Raw genomic sequence first — 18,882 nt, forward strand, 5'->3', positions numbered from 1 at the left:
GAGTATAGTGTATAAGCGGGTGTGTGTGTGTGTGAGTACGAGTGTTAGGCTATTGCAAATCTTTGTTTTTGTTGCCCACAGCCACACCAGTATGTGAGTGCTATACTCTTTGCAACCACAAAACTGCTCACAACTGCTGTTGTTATAATCACCTAGTACCTAGTCGTTAACGCACTTTGTTCGTGGTTGGTTGCGCAGACGTTATTGTGTATGCTACAAACACCACGTTTTTGTAGTTTTCCCTCAGACGTATATGTGTGTGCATATGAACGAACACCCAATGTTTGAGGATTTCCGCTGTGTCGTTTCGTAAGCTACAACTAAGAAAATCTACTACGACTGGATTCTCTCTTGCTCTCAGACAGAGAGAGAGACAATGAGAATAAGCAAAGCCCCTATTGCATCTGAGAGTGGCTTTGGGCTAAATGACTGTGTGTGTGTTGATGTGTTTGTGTATGAGCTACCATTGTGTGTTGGGAAAAATAATCACCGTCACCGTCGCAAATTTTTGATTATGGTCTTTAATGGTTAGTTGTTGATGTTTTTTACAGCGGTAATGTTGTGTTTTGTGTTGTCGTCGCCGCCGTTCGTTCGTTCGTTCTCTGCCAAATAATCATAATAATAATACACAGTGCGAATACGTCACGTTTATTGGCCCCTGTCTAACCGAGATTCTTTTGTCATCGACAACAACGCATTTTTGCCGTGTTCTACACCAACGACGATCATTATACATCATCCTCTATCACACTCTACTACTATTCTATATTCTTAAATTGTTTTCCAAATTTATTTTATGGGGGCAATCAAGTAACCAACATTTAAAAATAATCGTTCAAGATTCCTTCAAAACTGAAAAAGCGCGTCGCGACCGCACACCATAATTTCGTCGCGTGAAATTATCCCTCAAACTTAATTTGAGATTAAAATTAAATGCAAAAGTGGTTAATAATAATAATAATAATGGTAATAATGGTAGCAGCAGTATAATAAAAATAATAATAAGTACCAATTGAAAAAAAAAAAAATAAGTGTTTACAAAAATAAATAGAAAATAAAATTACTCCCTAATAGAACGTAAATAACAGCATTCTAAATACAACTGAGAGAAAAAATACATTGTGATAATAAAATCCAAATCACTTAAAAAAATATAAAAAAAAAATATTAAATAACAAAAAAAGGTTACAAATGTTGTAATCCTTAGAAGTGTCTATGTGTGACATTGTTTTTTATCTTGCCAAAACCAAATCTAAAACAATATTTTAATGAATATAATTAAACTCTGGAGGCATAAGCAACAGTTATTTGATCAATAAGAAAATCTCCGCAACCCCCGAAAAAGGTGACTCAAAATCCACCACATAAACCCACGCATATTTCTTCCCCATTCGCCATAACTTGCTTCGATTTGTTGTCATTTTTTTTAAGCGGTTTTGTCTTTGTGTGAGTGTTGTCTATGGATTTGTTATTGGTTGTGCGGCAGTTAGTTTTATTTTTTTTAATAAGTGTCATCAATTTTAATTACACTCATTTAATGTGGTGCTAGCCTAGACACAGACATATTTGATACGTAAAACAACAATAAAGAGAATTCTCTGTGGCTTTACAAAAATCCAAAATAAGGAGAACTGTAATTAAAACAAAAAAAAATTGAAAGTTTGTTTATATGTTCGTTTTTTTTCTGGTGAAGAGTAATAAAAATAAAAATTAAATAACCCAATAAAGAAAAAGAAAAACACGTGCTTGTAAAATATTACATTAAGAAAAAAAAAGATTTTGTGAGAAATATTGAATTTACCAAAAAATAATAAAAAATATATAAAATTTTTGGAAAATAATTATCACCAGCCCTTCCCATCACTCTGTTGATTTAGTGTTGTGCGCGTGTACCTTAAAAAGCCTTCAAAATTTTAGATAAAGTGGCCTCAATAGGCGCCAACACGCTTAATTTCACTGATTTAGGGAGCCCCTACGAGGGGCCTCCCAGCACACCTCAATCCGGTATGGATGCTCCCGATGCCCCCCACACACCAAAATATATGGATGGTGGTTCAACGGCCAGTATAACACCCGGTGCCGGTTCTGGCGGAGGCGGTGGTGGTGGAGGCGGTGGAGTTCCTGGCGGCCCTGGTGGCCCCTCTGTGGTACCCACCGGTGCCAATATACCAGGAAAATCTGCCTTTGTTGAATTGCAACAGCATGCTGCCGCTGGGTAAGTTGCATAATTTCTTTTTGTTTTTTCTTTAATATGAATTTTTCTAATAGGAGATAGGAAGAAGAAGAAGAATTTTAATAAATGTCTAATAAAATGTTATAAAAGTTGTTTACTTCAACGTATGTGACGGAAAGACGGGAAAATACAGCGACATGTAAGCCAATAGAAAGGAAATATGGATCAAATAACAAAACATATATTTAAAAATTTCAAATAAGAATTTTTATTAGAAACTAGAGGTTCAGTTTTCAATTTGGGGGGACATTTTCATGTGGCAAAGAGAAAAAATGCAAAATGTTAAATTATTTATATTGCAAAAAAATTATGTGGTTTAATTTTTGTCTTTCAAAATTTTCCACAACCAATGCAACTTTTCTTATGCCAAAAATGTCTTAAAAGTGTTAAGAACTTAACGCTATTATAATAATCAATGACCACACGGATAAATTCAATGTAAACTAAAATAGAAATTTTCATACGATTCCCAAAATCAGTGAGAAATTTACGATAAATTTTTTGTTTATTTTTAAAGTAAAATTTTTTTATTTTTTTGTTTTTTTTTTTCAAAAGTGGAGACTCACGGTCACTCAAATCTTGTCCATATTTAGGAGGTAACCACTAGTGAGAGATTAAACAAAATTGTCCAATTTTGAGAGGTATCCATTTTTCGGAGTTCCAATTTAGATAGGTTTCACTGAATTAATATCAGAATTTGTGTCAAGGGTTGTAATCGAAACCACAAAAGCAAACTTTTAAAATTTTCCAATTTAAAGAAAAAAAATTGCTAACATGTTGGAATATGTCTACTAAACTAGCTTAGCCAGCAAAGGAAAAATATATATGTTAAACAGACTAGGGAATAATCCTTTAGACCTAAAGAAGGTTAGACGATCTTAGTCTATAAATGAAAGTTATTTGGTAGACATATAGGAATTAGGAATATTTTCGTCTAAAATATATTTTCTTAATTTTTTTTTATTAGTTGCAATATTAATTATATCCTAAACTACGATGGGGTCATGATCAGGACTGTGGCTTCGAATCAATTTTACTATACTTGTCTTCAAATTTGTCGAAAAATATTTTAATAATAGAACTTACTTTCATCAACTCGTAGAAACATTTCACAATTTTTTTTAAATCTTCAATTCGAATGCAGTTGGCTGTGTTCAAACAAAATTCTTTGATGGTTAAAATGTCAACAATGTTACACAAATAATCGAAAACCACTCAAAAGATCAAAAAACGAAACATAGCTCAGATTGAAAAAAATATAGTGAGGCCAAAGATTTCATGTCCTTAAAATACAAATGCAAATTTAGCTTGGCATAGAAGACACATTTCTCTAATATAAAGTTTTTTTCCTTGTCCAAAAGTCGATAAACTTTTCAATGAAGTCGTACTGTCCTTATAATTAAATGATTTGACTTAAAAATGGGCATCATAACATGAAAAAAAAAATTTTGGGCAAAGGTCAACTTGACTTTAATAATTCAGAAAAATTCTTTAAAATTAATGAAATTGTCTTTAAATTTGTTGTCTTTTTGCATCTTGACTACAAAGCAAAAAATCGTTCAAAAATATGACATGTTTTTCCGCTCTTTATTTTAAAAATGTTTTTTACCTGAAACATAGTATAATTTCTACTGCAAGTCGAGTCTTAATTTGGAAAATAAAGTTGCCGTTAACTCGCTTTTAAAGGACTTTGATAGCATATGAAGAAAAAAAGCTGAGAAAAATGAAAAATTAAAATCTGCTTCCTTGAAGCAAGTACATAAAACCCAAATTTAAAAGAGAATTGTGTATTAAAAGTATCCTTACTTGTATTCTCCACTTCTTTGGCTCGGAATCAATTCCAAAATTGTTAAAGTAAAGACAAAATCTTTGGAACCGGGCATGCTTTTTTTCAGTGCATATGACGATAAAAACTCTAAATATGATAAACCTAAAAAATTCAAAATTTAGACTGTGTAACTTAATCAATATTCGGTTATTTCACAGTGAATAACAACGGATTTGGCAATTTTGGCTAAGTCCAGCCTTGCGACTTTCTGGAAAGTTTATCTGAAAATTGAGGAAAATTATAGATACCTAAAAATACTTTTCGATTACTAAAAATTTGGTAATTTTTTGATATATCAAAATGTCACCGTTCGACATTAGCGTTTATTGAAACGCAGATATTAAATCGGAACCATTAAGGCAACTATTCGATAATTTACATTTTTGAATAAAATGGTTTGTAGGATTTTTTGGGTTTTCGATAGCTTCAAATTTGGAAAAATGCTTTGATTTTGCAAATCCTCCAAAAGTTATTTAGCTAAGGCATTTTAATCAGAACCAAAACGTAAAATATTCTTTTTCCGCAAAAAACGCAAAGGCCGGCATTTTAACTTTTTAAGAAATTGAAAATACTGTTTTTTTTAAGTCTATAAAAATATTTATTCTTCTTTGATAGTTTTCAACTTATTTTAAAAATTAATCCAAATCAAAATTTAGGCTGTCTAATATTCGGTTACTTTACAGTTTAAAATATCGGCTTTGCAGGTTTTTTGACTTTTTGAAATTTTAAAAAGTTGACTTGAAAATTGAGGAAAAATGTATAAATTTTTGATATATCAAAATGTCACCTTTAGCAATTATGGAAACGCTGGTATTATAATCGGACCCCTAAGGAAAAATAAACATTTGCAAAAAACGGCCTTCAGAATTTTTGGTTTTTAAAAGATCCCCATTGGGATAGTTTTAAATTTGGAAAAATTGCTATGATTTTGCAAATATAAACGAAGCAAAACCAAAAGCGTTTTGAAGTCATAAACTACGGATATGATGGACGGACTTGAAAATCAAAAAAAAAAATATGTGGTTAATTAAAAAAGGAAATATAACGCATATGACGATAAGGACTCTAAATATATTGGAAATATACAAGTTGTATAAGACATTGTAATCAAAACCAAAATGTGAAATAGTTGTCTCCGGTAACAGCCGAAGGCCGACTCTTCAAAGTTTTTCAAAGATATTGAAAATACCGGATTAAAAAATTTTAAATATTTTTTTTCATCTTCTAAATTTTGAAGATGAAAATTAAAAATTTTTCCAAAATTAAAAAAATATAGTTTTTTGATATTTCGAAATTTAGACTTTAGCGATTATTGAAAAAAAATGGACCCCTTTTTCGAAAAGCTGCAGGTATAAACAGCTTTAGCTTGAAGTTAGAAAAGCAAATAAGAAAACAAGTGAAAACTAAACTAAATAGGCAGGCGTAAAAGTATGAGTTAATAAGTCTTTTAAAATGAAACATTTTTTATTGTTCTTGTATTTAATGTGTTTTTTTTATTAAATTCAAAATACTCGCCTTTGAGTACTTCCGTAAAAGTTGTATCTTAAAAGACATACAACTAGCAAATTTTCCTTAATATTAAAGTAAACATTGTTAACTTAAATATATATGCCCATTTTCCAAACAATTTTTAAATAGCTTATATCAAAGAAAAACAGGTTTATTGTTTACTTTTTTGTATATGGACAATCTTTAAATTGTCTAAGGTATTGAACTTTTGTTGTTAAAATAAAATACTTAAATAATGGCCTATGATTTATTTTGAAAATGTTGTATTCGAACGAAATACGAAATTTTTTGTTTCGTAGACATTTTAAATTTCGAATTTGAAATCGAGAAATAATATTATTTATTTATTTATTACAATTCTAAAAACTATAATAAACATTAAAGTACTAGCTACAAAGGCTATCGGCTTGATAAATAATATATTTATCCTAATTTCAATATTATAGAGCCTACATTTAATATTGCCTTAGGCGAAATGTATACCGAAATTCTACGAGGATCGATAAAAATTGTTGCTACCCGTCCATCCGTCCGTCCATCCGTCCGTCCATCCGCCCGTCCATCCGTCCGTCCATCCGCCCGTCCATCCGTCCGTCCATCCGTCCGTATATCGCCAGACGGACGGTCAGCTAGGGTTAAATCGTTTTCATCCGTTTGTTCAACTGGACGGACGTTTAGGGCTTACTGTATTGTGATAAATAAAATATTTGTTGTGGATATTTTCACGTATATAAAATTTACTCTATCCTGGCCACATAATAGTTTAGGATATAATTACAATTGTAAAATAAAAATATAAGTACCAGTGTAAAAATTAGTGGATCTAATTACATATAATTACATCTCAAAATTGGCCCTTTGGATCACAGCAGATTTAACCAGATATAATGAGACAGAATTAGATAAAATTACATATCGATGGCCTCATTCCAGAGAACGCTAAGTGGACTTAGCATGTTTTAATGGAGTTCGCTGTTTTTTATTCGGATAGATGTGAATTGCATCCTATCAAAATTTGGAATTTATTTGACCCTTCTATCAAAAGTTATGGTTAATATTGTACTTAGCCTGTGATTAAAGTTTTAAAAAATATGCAATCCAAAAAGGGCAAAAAGCTTTGTTCGGTCTAAAGTCGTCTATTATCACTATTTTAAGTTCATACATGCTAAAAAAAATTATAAAAAATATGATCTTAAGACCGAAAATAAGTGAATTTCTATCTTAAACGGGTTTTGAGAAATTTCAAAAAACAAAACGTTGAACTTGTTTCCTGTAAATTCACTTTTTAGACTTTTTAGACTTTGGAATGTAGACATCGATATAATCCCATATATGACTAGATCTAAAATCAGATCCACCTATATATAGGGGTAGGTATAATGATGTCTAGGTTATGTTAGGTTATGTGGCAGCCCGATGTATCAGGCTCACATAGACTATTCAATCCATTGTGATACATAATGATGTCTAAGACATTGGGTCTAGACCAGTATTGAGATTTGCTCAGATCTAATTCTCATATGTAATCGTATCAAATTAGATCTCTCAATTTTTACTCGGGTAAGCAAACAAAAAATATTTTTTGGATGAATATATTCCCGCACAATTTTATTTTATTTATGTCGAATATGTCCACATAATAACCTTCGTTTATGGAATACATATATATGCTCGCCTCAATCCAAAACTGTTTTAATATAACCTGTAAAATTTTGCAATAATTCTGTTTCTGGCATTTTTAACATGAATAACTCTCCAATACAAAGTGATTTCTAAAAGTTTAATGTGAATGAAAATGTCACCGTTTCGCAAACGAGAGCAAAATTTTATTTTTTTGTCCATCAATGGTTTTAAATTTTCTGGGACATAAATATCATAATGTTTGTTTTCAAATGCTGATGGTGTTTTAGATACAATCGAAAGTGTACCAATTTAATATTTTGTTTCGCGTGGCCATTTATATCTTTATGGACATTATAATTTTTCAAAGGGATTTTTTTACAACATTGTCCGCTTGAACCCATTAGCTATTAGCGTGAAAATGATTTTGTTTGTTTTAAATTTTTGTATTTAGGATTTAATAACAATTTCCATATGACCACTATTCTTATTAAACGGCAAAACTTTTATCTGGTCTTTTTTGTGAGTATTTTAGTTATCCATTATAGTTTGTTGTTAGTAAAAAATGCGGGTGTAAATTAATTTAGTGATTTTATTCAACAACCTATAGAGACATATGGGCTGGTAAAATCTTTTTAATGTTTACCAATATCTTTGACTAAATATTTAAATATTTGTTTTATTCACCAGTAAGTGAGCCTGATACCTCGGGTTGCCACCTAACCTAACCTAACCTTTATTTAAATATTGCGGAAATTGTTGATTGATTTTTGAGAAATCAAAAGATTTTAGAAGAAAGATGCAGAAGAAACTGAAAAATAATATTCGTGTTCATGTTTTATTGATGGGAAACCTTGATTTCAAAGACGGAACAAGCATTTTGTGTCACCAAGAAATATTTGTAGATTTTTTCTTATCTAAGGGCGTTTTCGTTTCACAAAAAATATGTATCCCTGGTGTTACACTACTTTTTCCCTCATTGTATTTTCGCTCAAATAATAGTGTCATTCCAAAGCTATTGTTCATTCATAATATTGTGAGGGATACAGGATCCAAAATCTATGACAGTGTCCTTTATATTTGGCAATCAATTTCGAGAATGTTGCACCTTTTTTCTAAATCGAAATCGCCATAAGATATTAAATATCAAAACACATTTTCGCATTTGCGGTAAAAAATCAATTTTATCAAGCCTAGGTGTAAAGCAGTGTATCAAATTCGTATGATTAAATTTTTTACTTCTAACTTAGAAACAGAATTTGACTTTGTTGAACCGAGAATTGTTTCTCAATAAAATTGTACTAACTTCAAATATTATTTTTTTTCTTGAATTTTTGTAACTAAAAAAATTTTACAGCAACCATAAATATATAAAACCATACATTGCATCCATTTAAATTTTTCTTTTATATCAAAAACAACTTTCTGACTTCCCAAACTCCTTATATTATAAAAAAACTGTTGCAAAATAAAAAAAAAAAACTATAATACTTTTTCTTGTTTTGCTAATCCTTTTCATCCATTTTTAGTTTGACATTTAGCAACTATGAAATATCATTTCATAAATGATTTGACAATTTTGTGCCCATAGCCAATGTAGTGTGACGTTTTTTCTTTTTATTTGCTTTATTTAGCAAGTAAAAGTTTACAGAACCATTATGGCAATAATGTTCGTGGTGCAACAGTCATCACAGAAGAAGTTGGAAACTGTCATCTCATTTGACAGACATATTAAAAAATTATCACACTACAAATGACACTATGAAATATATGGTTAACTGAAGTAAAAACTACCGCCAAGACAGAAATTACAATGTAAAAAAAGCACTGAAATAGAAAATAAAAAACTATAACAATGAGCAAGGAAAAAACAGATGAAGGTAATGCTGAGAAAAAAAAGACTTGATATTTAAGAATTCCATTGGACCGACCGTATTGGATTGATTTCATAAATAGACAATTAATTCCTGATTAGTTTGACAGTTCTGGAGTATGAAAACTTCAGTGGTCCAGTGGCTTAAATTAAAACCTGAATTTTGATATAGAATATTTAAGAATATATAAGTCGTGGTGTTACTTTGCCTTCGCTTTTTACAAAATATTTATTTTACGAAATATTTCAATCTTGTCAAAATCAGATACATAAATAACATAGTTATTACAAACTTGTTACATGTTCACTGTCAAAAATAACATTTTGCTCTCGGGAACTCTGAAAATCATTAAAGAATCGGAAGTAAATATGAAATAAAGTTTTCGTTTGAGATCTTGAAATCTCGTTTAGAAAAAATGTTGTGTAAATTTTATTTTTTCAGAAAATTTTGTCAAAATTTTATTTCGATAGAAAATTTTGTCAACATTTTATTTCTATAGAAAGTTTTGTTAAAATTTTATTTCTATAGAAAATTTTGTACAAATTTAATTTCTATAGAAAATTTTGTCAAAATTTTATTTCTATAGAAAATTTTGTCCAAATTATATTTCTATAGATAATTTTGTTCAAATTTTATTTCTATAGAAAATTTTGTCAAAATTTTATTTCTATAGAAAATTTTGTCAAAATTTTATTTCTATAGAAAATTTTGTCAAAATTTTATTTCTATAGAAAATTTTGTCAAAATTTTATTTCTATAGCAAATTTTGTCCAAATTTTATTTTTACAGAAAATTTTGTCAAAATTTTATTTCTATAGAAAATTTTGTCCAAATTTTATTTCTATAGAAAATTTTGTCCAAATTTTGTTTCTATGGAAAATTATGTCCAAATTTTATTTCTATAGAAAATTTTGTCCAAATTTTATTTCTATAGACAATTTTGTCCAAATTTTATTTCTATGCAAAAGTTTGTCAAGATTTTATTTCTGTCAAAATGTTATTTCTATAGAAAATTTTGTCAAAATTTTATTTCTATAGAAAATTTTGTCCAAATTTTATTTTTACAGAAAATTTTGTCCAAATTTTATTTCTATAGAAAATTTTGTCCAAATTTTATTTCTATAGCAAATTTTGTCCAAGTTTTGTTTCTATAGAAAATTTTGTCCAAATTTTATTTCTATAGAAAATTTTGTCCAAATTTTATTTCTATAGAAAATTTTGTCAAAATTTTATTTCTATAGAAAATGTTGTCAAAATTCTATTTCTATAGAAAATTTTGTTCAAATTTTCGTTCTATAGCAAATTTTGTCAAAATTATATTTCTGTAGAAAATTTTGTTCAAATTTTATTTCTATAGAAAATTTTGTCCAAATTTAATTTCTATAGAAAATTCTGCCAAAATTTTATTTCTATAGAAAATTTTGTTCAAATTTTATTTCTATAGAAAATTTTGCCAAATTTTATTTCTGTAGAAAATTTTATCAAAATTTTATTTCTATAGAAAATTTTGTCCAAATTTTATTTCTATAGAAAATTTTGTCAAAAATTTATTTCTATGGAAAATTTTGTCCACATTTTATTTCTATAGAGAATTTTGTCAAAAATTTTATTTCTGTAGAAAATTTTGTCCATATTTTATTTCTATAGACAATTTGGTAAAAATTTTATTTCTATAGAAAATTTTTTCAAAATTTTATTTCTATAGAAACTTTTAATCAAAATGGTATTTCTATAGAAAATTTTATTCAAAATTGTATTTCTATAGAAAAATTTATCCAAATTTTATTTCTATAGACAATTTTGTCAAAATGCTATAGAAAATTTTGTCAAAATTTTATTTATATAGAAAATTTTGTCAAAATTTTATTTATATAGAAAATTTTGTCTAATTTTATTTATATAGAAAATTTTGTCAAAATTTTATTTATATAGAAAATTTTTGCAAGATGTTATTTCTATAGAAAAATTTGTCCAAATTTTATTTCAATAGACAATTTTGTCAAAATTTTATTTCTATAGAAAAATTTGTCAAAATTTTATTTCTATAGAAAATTTTGTCAAAATTTTATTTCTACAGAAAATTTTGTCAAAATTGTATTTCTTAGAAAAATTTGTCCAAATTTTATTTCTATGGTAAAATTTGTCAAAATTTTATTTCTATAGGAAATTTTGTCCAAGTTTTATTTCTATAGACAATTTGGTCAAAATTTTATTTCTATAGAACATTTTGTCAAATTTTTATTTCTATAGAAAATTTTGTCCAAATTTTATTTCTATAGAAAATTTTATCCAAATTTTATATCTATAGAAAATTATTTCAAAATGTTATTTCTATAGAAAATTTTGTAAAAATTTTATTTCTATAGAAAATTTTGTAAAAATTTTATTTCTATAGAATATTTTATCAAATTTTTATTTCTATAGAAACTTTTGTCCAAATTTTATTTCTATAGAAAATTTTGTCAAAATTTTATTTTTACAGAGAGTTTTGTCAAAATTTTATTTCTATAGAAACTTTTGTCCAAATTTTATTTCTATAGAAAATTTCTTCAAAATTTTTTCTATAGAAAATTTTGTCCAACTTTTATTTTTATAGAAAATTTTGTCAAAATGTTATTTCTATCGAAAATTTTGTTTTGTTTTGATGGGCTTCTACCCTCTTTCCATAAATCCCAAGATTACACCCTCAGATCGATGTGCCGAATATAATCCATTCAGGCAATTTTGTGATTTTCATTTTTGTTTCGATTTATATGGAAAAAGGCGATCGAGTTATACGCAAATGAAGTATAAAGATTTACTAAATTCTATTATTATTTACACACAATAAATTTTTTCTGAATCAATCACGAAATTAATTGATCCAATTAATTTTTTAATTGAAATGTCTTCAATCACCGAAATGATAGTATTAATTAAAAGATTAATTGACAGTCAATTAAAAAATTAATTGACAGTCAATTAAAAAATTAATTGATACTATTAATTTGTGTGATTGTTTTTTATTTCAATTAAAAAATTTGTTGACTCAATTAAATTTTTAATTGAATATTTTTTAAAACTCAATTAAGATTTTAATTTGAAAAATTTTCGTGAAATTTTTTTCTGTGTATTATTTCTCAAAAAATAGTTCAGAATTTCTTAAAATTTTTTAATTTTACCACAAGTGTATCTTGATCTTTATATTGCGCTAAATACATTTTGAAATTTTGAACTTCTATGTTTTCCTTCAAACCACACAATTTTCGTTAACAAGTGAAACAAATTAATAATGTCTAATAAAGTTTCATCAATTTGACGAAAAATATTTACTTACACTAAAAAAAATTTTACTTGAATTCGAAGAATTTCCTTAAGGATTTTGATATTGATTCCGAGCCAAAGATTTGGCTTCTTTAAAATAAAGACATTTTTTTAGGGAGCTATCTGCCTAACCTGAAAATGAAAATTAGGATACACACCTCTTTTACCAAATTTTCATTTTTTGTGACATTCTTGCAAATATATTCATGTACAAAAAATGTGTGTTAAAAATCCGACTTTTATGTAAAATTGGGGAAAATAAATTTTTTTCTTAATTAAATAGAAAACACTTTAAACCATAGATGCAAAATCCTCAAAATAAGTCTGAGCCTATTTTTTTATTTTTACTCCAAAGATTTAATATATCAGGTAATTTAACGATAATGTATATAAATCAAAAATGGTTTTCTTTTAATTAAGCTAGTATTCAAACGAATATAGATATTGAAATATTGTAAAATTATTCAATATTAAAGTCGATCATAGCAAGGTGCAAGTGTAGATGGCCTATAATCGAATTTTGTTGGATGTTTTGTTTTATTCCGTCAACTTCCTTTAGTCAAAAATCAGTCAAAAATTGTTCTCCTTGTTGTTAATTTGTTTTAAAAATAGATATATTTTGTTTTTCTCTTTTATTTCTCATGTAGATTTTTAATTCTTCTCCATCTTTAGTTCTTAAATAAAACAAAAATAATTTGTAAATATATTTTTATTTTTGTGTTATTCTTCCATTTAAAATTAAATCTAATTATGATCCTTTTTCTATTGTTTTTTCAGAAATCTTTATGGGGATATAATCAAAAGGTTTTTAGTAAATATTTTTTTAACATTAACACAATAAAATTTTTGTAATGCATGGTATCTATATAATAGCAAAATTTTCCAAAACTTTTAATGCATTTGCAGTAGCATGTTGCATTTTTTGTGGAATTTTAATTTTTAATAATATTTCAATATTTATTTGATATTTTTTCATGAATATCCAACAAAATATTATTTTTAAAAACTAAAAAAAAGTATTCGTTTTCGATCAGAAGTAATGAATTTTACATAGGCTTGCTAATAGTGCGGAAGTCATCTTTATAAGAATCCGCAGCATTGATTTTGCATTAGTGATGCTATTTCAGTATTTCGTATTTCATTTAAAAAATAAGAAAAAAAAACAATTAAAATTAAAAAAAATTAATTTTCAAAATATTTTGGGAAATTTCATCTTCCATAACTTTTTTTTTTGCAAAATCGGCGCAAAAAAAAATATATATAAATATTATTTTAAAAGATCTTCTTATGAAGTGAAAATAAATCGTATGTCTGCAAGAAACAGTTTTAGATGTAAAATTTTTTTTTTGCTGCATAGCTGCTGAAATGACATGGAAATCGTCCAGACCATTAAGAATATGTGATTACATTAAGAAACATATCAATCCATTTCCTAGAAATGTGTTACAAGGATATATGATACCGTATTCCCAGAAGGGCCTTCTATATCAATTTCTCTTGTATCATGATATTTTATTTTTAAAGTAACTAAGATAAAAAAATAAAAAAACAGATTAGCCATAGTTCTGCATGCAAAAAAGTCAAATCGCAATAAATAAAAAAAAATATATTTCCAGCAAATAAAATGCTTACAACAGTTTGCGTGTTTTAATGCCTTGTTTTTATTTTATTTATTTTATTGTATACCATGATACTGAAGGGAAATAAACAACCCACAGTCAAAATGACTACGACAACAACAATAGAATAACAACAATTGTTTTTTTTTTTTTTTTTTTTTTTTGCAGAAGAAACTAAAAGTTCCAAAGAAAAAAAATTTAAACAAGCGCATACAACTATTGATGGGAAGAAATGGGGGGGAATTTTTTTATTGTCATTTAGGTATATAATATATAAAGAAATTGTTAAGGTTCATTCGTCTCATTTTTTTTTATATATAACAACCTGACCTGAAATACCTAAAGAAAAAATTTTTGAAAAGAGAGCATTTGGACTTAATAATGGAAATTATTCTAAATTTTTCTCAGAAAACCTCTATAATTATAATTATATTTGATATTGAGCTAAAATTGGCATCCAGAATTCCGATTAAAACAGAGGGGTTTGGCAAAGAGCAAAACATTATAATTGCACATATTTTCACCACAAGCATATACAGAAAAAAATAGACTCTTATATTTTTCCCTAAACTACTTTGTGCGAAAATAGGAACTAGTTTGTACTCCATTTTTTCAGATTTCCAAAATGCGATGTTAAAATAAAGAAAATTTTATGACTTGCACTCCAAAAAAAAAAAAAGTGAAGCCTATTTTTCACTAGAGCCCTTTTAATTCTATTTTAGTTCATTGAATTATTACGTTGTAAGAAAATTTCCATGACTTTAATATATTTTTGCGTACATTAGTTAAATTAACTAAAACAGAGGAAACAATTATACACAAATGAAGCATAACGATTAACTATCTCGTGTCTCTCACAAGATTTGTAAATTTTACCAATAATTTTTGCAATTTTGAACTAAATTTTATTCTTTAAAACTACGAAATTTTTTTAATAAGTGAAAACTATAAATTTTGTCTATATATATATTTTTTTTTTGAATTTGTCGAAAATTATTTACTTATTTTTGTGAAATCGGTGTGACATCTTCAAATTTTCCAAAAATATAGATTATTTATTTTTTCAAAAATTAACTAAAATTTTCTTTCTTTTCTTTTCCTTTGGCCATTTACGTAATGACACCTTGTCATTAAAGAGAAATTTATCAAAAAGCAAGGCACCAAATCATGACAAGTGTTATAGTGCATTCTTACCATATTTGAAAATCATATGAAATGATTCTTCTGCGATTCTGGGATAAGCAAAATAGAGCTTTGAAAAAAATCGAAAAAAATAATTTCAAATATTTTCTGGCAATAAAAATATGTTAAATTGAGTATCAGTTTACGATGGACTTTTTGCTTAGTACACTAAAATTTTATGCCTCTAATATGGTCACAAAAAAAAATAAATAAATAAAACAATATTTCATACTAAATGAAAAAAATATCGATTTAAATAGAAATATTCTGTATGAAAGTTAGGACACGAATTTCCAGTGCTCTCAACAATATGACCTTCCAAATCCATAATATGTAAATTTGGCACAAAGTAATCTATTATGATATTTTCTGATTTTTAACTGATCATCAAATGTACAAAAATATCATCGAATTTTTTACTTATGACAAGTATAGCCAAAGAAAAACTAAATCGAAATTGACCTTTATTATAAAATATTTTTCAAATTTGTGACATGCAATGTAACGATTGACACTTTAATTTTTATACCCTAAACCACATAGTGGTCAGGGTATAATAAGTTTGATCGGCCAAAAAATGTGCCTACCAGAAATATTGATTTTAGACCCCATAAAATATATACCGATCGACTCAGAATCACCTCCTGAGTCGATCTAGCGCTTGGTGTCCGTCCGTCGGTCTGTCCATGTATTTGTTGTTCACAGGATTCCGGTCGCAATTATTAACCGATTTTGATGAAATTTGGTACAGGGAGTTTTTTTGGGCACAAGGACGAACGCTATTGAATTTGGAAGAAATCGGATCAAATTTAGATATAGCTCCCATATATATGTATCGCCCGATTTCGACAAATGGGGTCGCGTTGCACGTTTTTTCAAACGGATCATCACCAAATTTGGCAAAGGGTAATACTTTTCATCGCCCTTCAAGTCTGCAAAATTTCATCCAAATCGGTTCAGATTTAGATATAGCTCTCATATATATGTATCGCCCGATTTTCCTAAATTTGGCCACAAAAACTTTATTTATCAACCGATCTTACTCAAAGTTGGCTAAATGTAATCTTCTATAGCACTAACTATTTGTGCAAAAAATCATCGAAATCGGTTCAGATTTAGCTATAGCTCCCATATATATGTACCGCCCGATTTTTCTAAATTTGGCCATAAAACCCTTATTTATCAACCGATCTTACCCAAATTTGGCTAAATGTAGTCTTCTATAGCACTAACTATATGTGCAAAAAATCATCGAAATCGGTTCAGATTTAGATATAGCTCCCATATATATGTATATCCCGATTTTCCCAAATTTGGTCATAGAACCCTTATTTATTAACCGATCTTACTAAAAGTTGGCTTGATCCAGTCCTCCCATATATGTATATCCCGATTTTCCCAAATTTGGCCATAGAACCCTTATTTATTAACCGATCTTACTAAAAGTTGGCTTGATCCAGTCCTCTATAGTACTAACTATATGTGCAAAATTTCATCGAAATCGGTTCAGATGTAGATGTAGCTCCCGTATATGTATCACCCGATTTTGAAAAATTCGCCCCTAATAACCTTATTTTTGACCATACAGGCCTCATTTCTTAACTGATCTTACTCAAATCTTGCACAAGGTAACCTTTTGTGGTATTAATCAAACCCGCAAAATATTATGCAAATTGGTTTAGATTTAGATATAGCTTTCATATATATGCATCGCTCGATTTTCCCATATTTGGCCATAGTACTCTTATTTATTAACCAATGTTACTCAAATTTCAAATTTTACTATACTAGCCGATCGTACTTATACGTACTTGTAGCTCTTACATAAGAATATTGCTCGATTTTTACAAATTAGTATTTATTACCCACACTAATTTAACGATTTTCTCTTTTTTTAATAATGGGCTCAATATTAGTGGCATACTAACTCCGTAGGCGCAATACCAACACAGCCAGTGTTGCTAGAAGTAGGGGAAATTGCCTATATGTAGGGTTTTTCTAATATTTAGCGTCTTGCAGGGACGTAGGGCCACAATGTAGGACATTTTCACTCAACACAATTTGTAAAAATTTTTTACATTTTGGTGGCTCTAGAGGAGGAAATTAGAAGCCGGCAAGGCTTGATCTTTAACAATGTGTGGTAGACTTTATTCCTGTAGAAAATTTTGTCAATATTTTATTTCTATAGAACATTTTGTCAAAATTGTATTTCTATAGAATTTTTTTTTTTCAAAATATTATTTCTATAAAATATTTTCTCAAAATTTTATTTCTATGGAATTTTTTCTCAAAATTTTATTTCTATAGAATTTATTGTCAACATTTTATTTCTATAGAAAAATTTCTCACAAAAAATTGTCTATAGAAACTTTTTCCACAATTTTATTTTTATAGAGATTTAACAAAAAGATTACTAATTTGGGTAGTATTCTTCCAACTGTGGCAACCGTGGTGGTAATACAAATTTATCTTCTAAGTTATATACGTTGCATATTCATGTTTTAAGATAATAAAGTAATATTAAAATAAAATAAAAAAATAATAATAAAATATAATAAAATAATTTTTTTTTAATTTAACGAAACATTTAGTAGGGAAAATTGTTTGGGAATGTATGGGAAAGTAGGGAACTTTTTTTGTCCTTGTAGGGTAAACCGAACATTGACTATGAGCTATAGTCAGATTGACACAGAGCACCCATAGACATGTACTCCTTAATTTTCTTCAATATGCAACTGTGGTTTATCTCCCAGACCTATATGTTACCCCACAAATGCTTGTGATTACTAATTCTGTAATGGTGGTTTAGGGTATGTATAGTCGGCCCCGCCCGACTATCTACTTTACTTAATTGTTTATTTATTTATTTGTTTTTTATAATATTTTCAATGTGAATAGGTATCATCGTTTTCACAAAGCTTTAACAAATATTTTTGTTTATATAAAAAAAAAACAAAAAAAAAACAACACAACTTTTTTAATTTTTTAAAAATGAAATTCAATGTGAATTTTTGCACGCAAAATACACACTTGACCATACGCACGCCATTGTGGTTTACCAAAAACACCAAACATATGGTGAACCTATATGTGGTTTAAGAAAAATTCTATGCCATGTATATAAATTGGAAATACATATAGGCGATAAAACACGATACAAAGCATATCATAATGTTTAACTGTCGATTTTGTGATCGTTTTCTTTTCAGTTTTTTGTTTGCAATTGAAATATGTACATATTTTCAAAAAAAAAAAAAATATTTTTATAGTTATATTTTATAAATGTTGGGATGTGTGTTTGCTTTTAAAAATATTCCTGCACGCAAATATTCATACTATATAAGCAGGCGTATGTGTGTGTGTGCTACCACTTCCGTTTCCGTGTTTAACTATACACATGAAAACACACACACACGCACATAAACAGCTATGTAAACACATGACCCATAGATCTAAGAGGGAAACCACGCAAAATAACATAACGCACAGACACTGCGTTGCGGTCAAATGAACTTTGAATTGTTATCAATACATACGGCATTAGCCTGGCGGTCTGACTGTCAGACAGTACATATAGTTTTATTCCCAGTTTTATTTATTTATAAAGTTAGTTCTTCATAACTGAATATCTCCCAAGGGAGGGTAATGATGGTTGTGGTTAAAATTCAATGAAAATTTCAAGCAAACGTATTTTTTTTTTTTTTTGTTTAAAAA

At 27.9% G+C, this 18,882-nt stretch overlaps 1 protein-coding gene across 4 annotated transcripts in view; it reads left to right on the forward strand.

Annotated features, from left to right (window-relative positions):
- The first annotated feature begins 205 nt into the window (after nucleotides 1-205).
- Dll (homeotic protein distal-less) overlaps nucleotides 206-18,882 on the forward strand; it is a 144,987-nt gene continuing 126,310 nt past the window's right edge. The window contains exons 1-2 of one of the 4 annotated variants that reach the window (XM_075311162.1): nucleotides 206-2,215; nucleotides 13,145-13,171. In XM_075311162.1, coding sequence (XP_075167277.1) covers nucleotides 2,007-2,215; nucleotides 13,145-13,171 — 236 coding nt within the window. In that variant the 5' untranslated portion in view covers nucleotides 206-2,006. The remainder of the gene's footprint in view (nucleotides 2,216-13,144; nucleotides 13,172-18,882) is intronic. The other 3 variants (XM_075311161.1, XM_075311164.1, XM_075311163.1) reach the window with 3 other exon arrangements.

This window comes from Haematobia irritans, chromosome 5 (genome assembly GCF_050003625.1).
Source record: "Haematobia irritans isolate KBUSLIRL chromosome 5, ASM5000362v1, whole genome shotgun sequence".
Taxonomy (NCBI): domain Eukaryota; kingdom Metazoa; phylum Arthropoda; class Insecta; order Diptera; family Muscidae; genus Haematobia; species Haematobia irritans.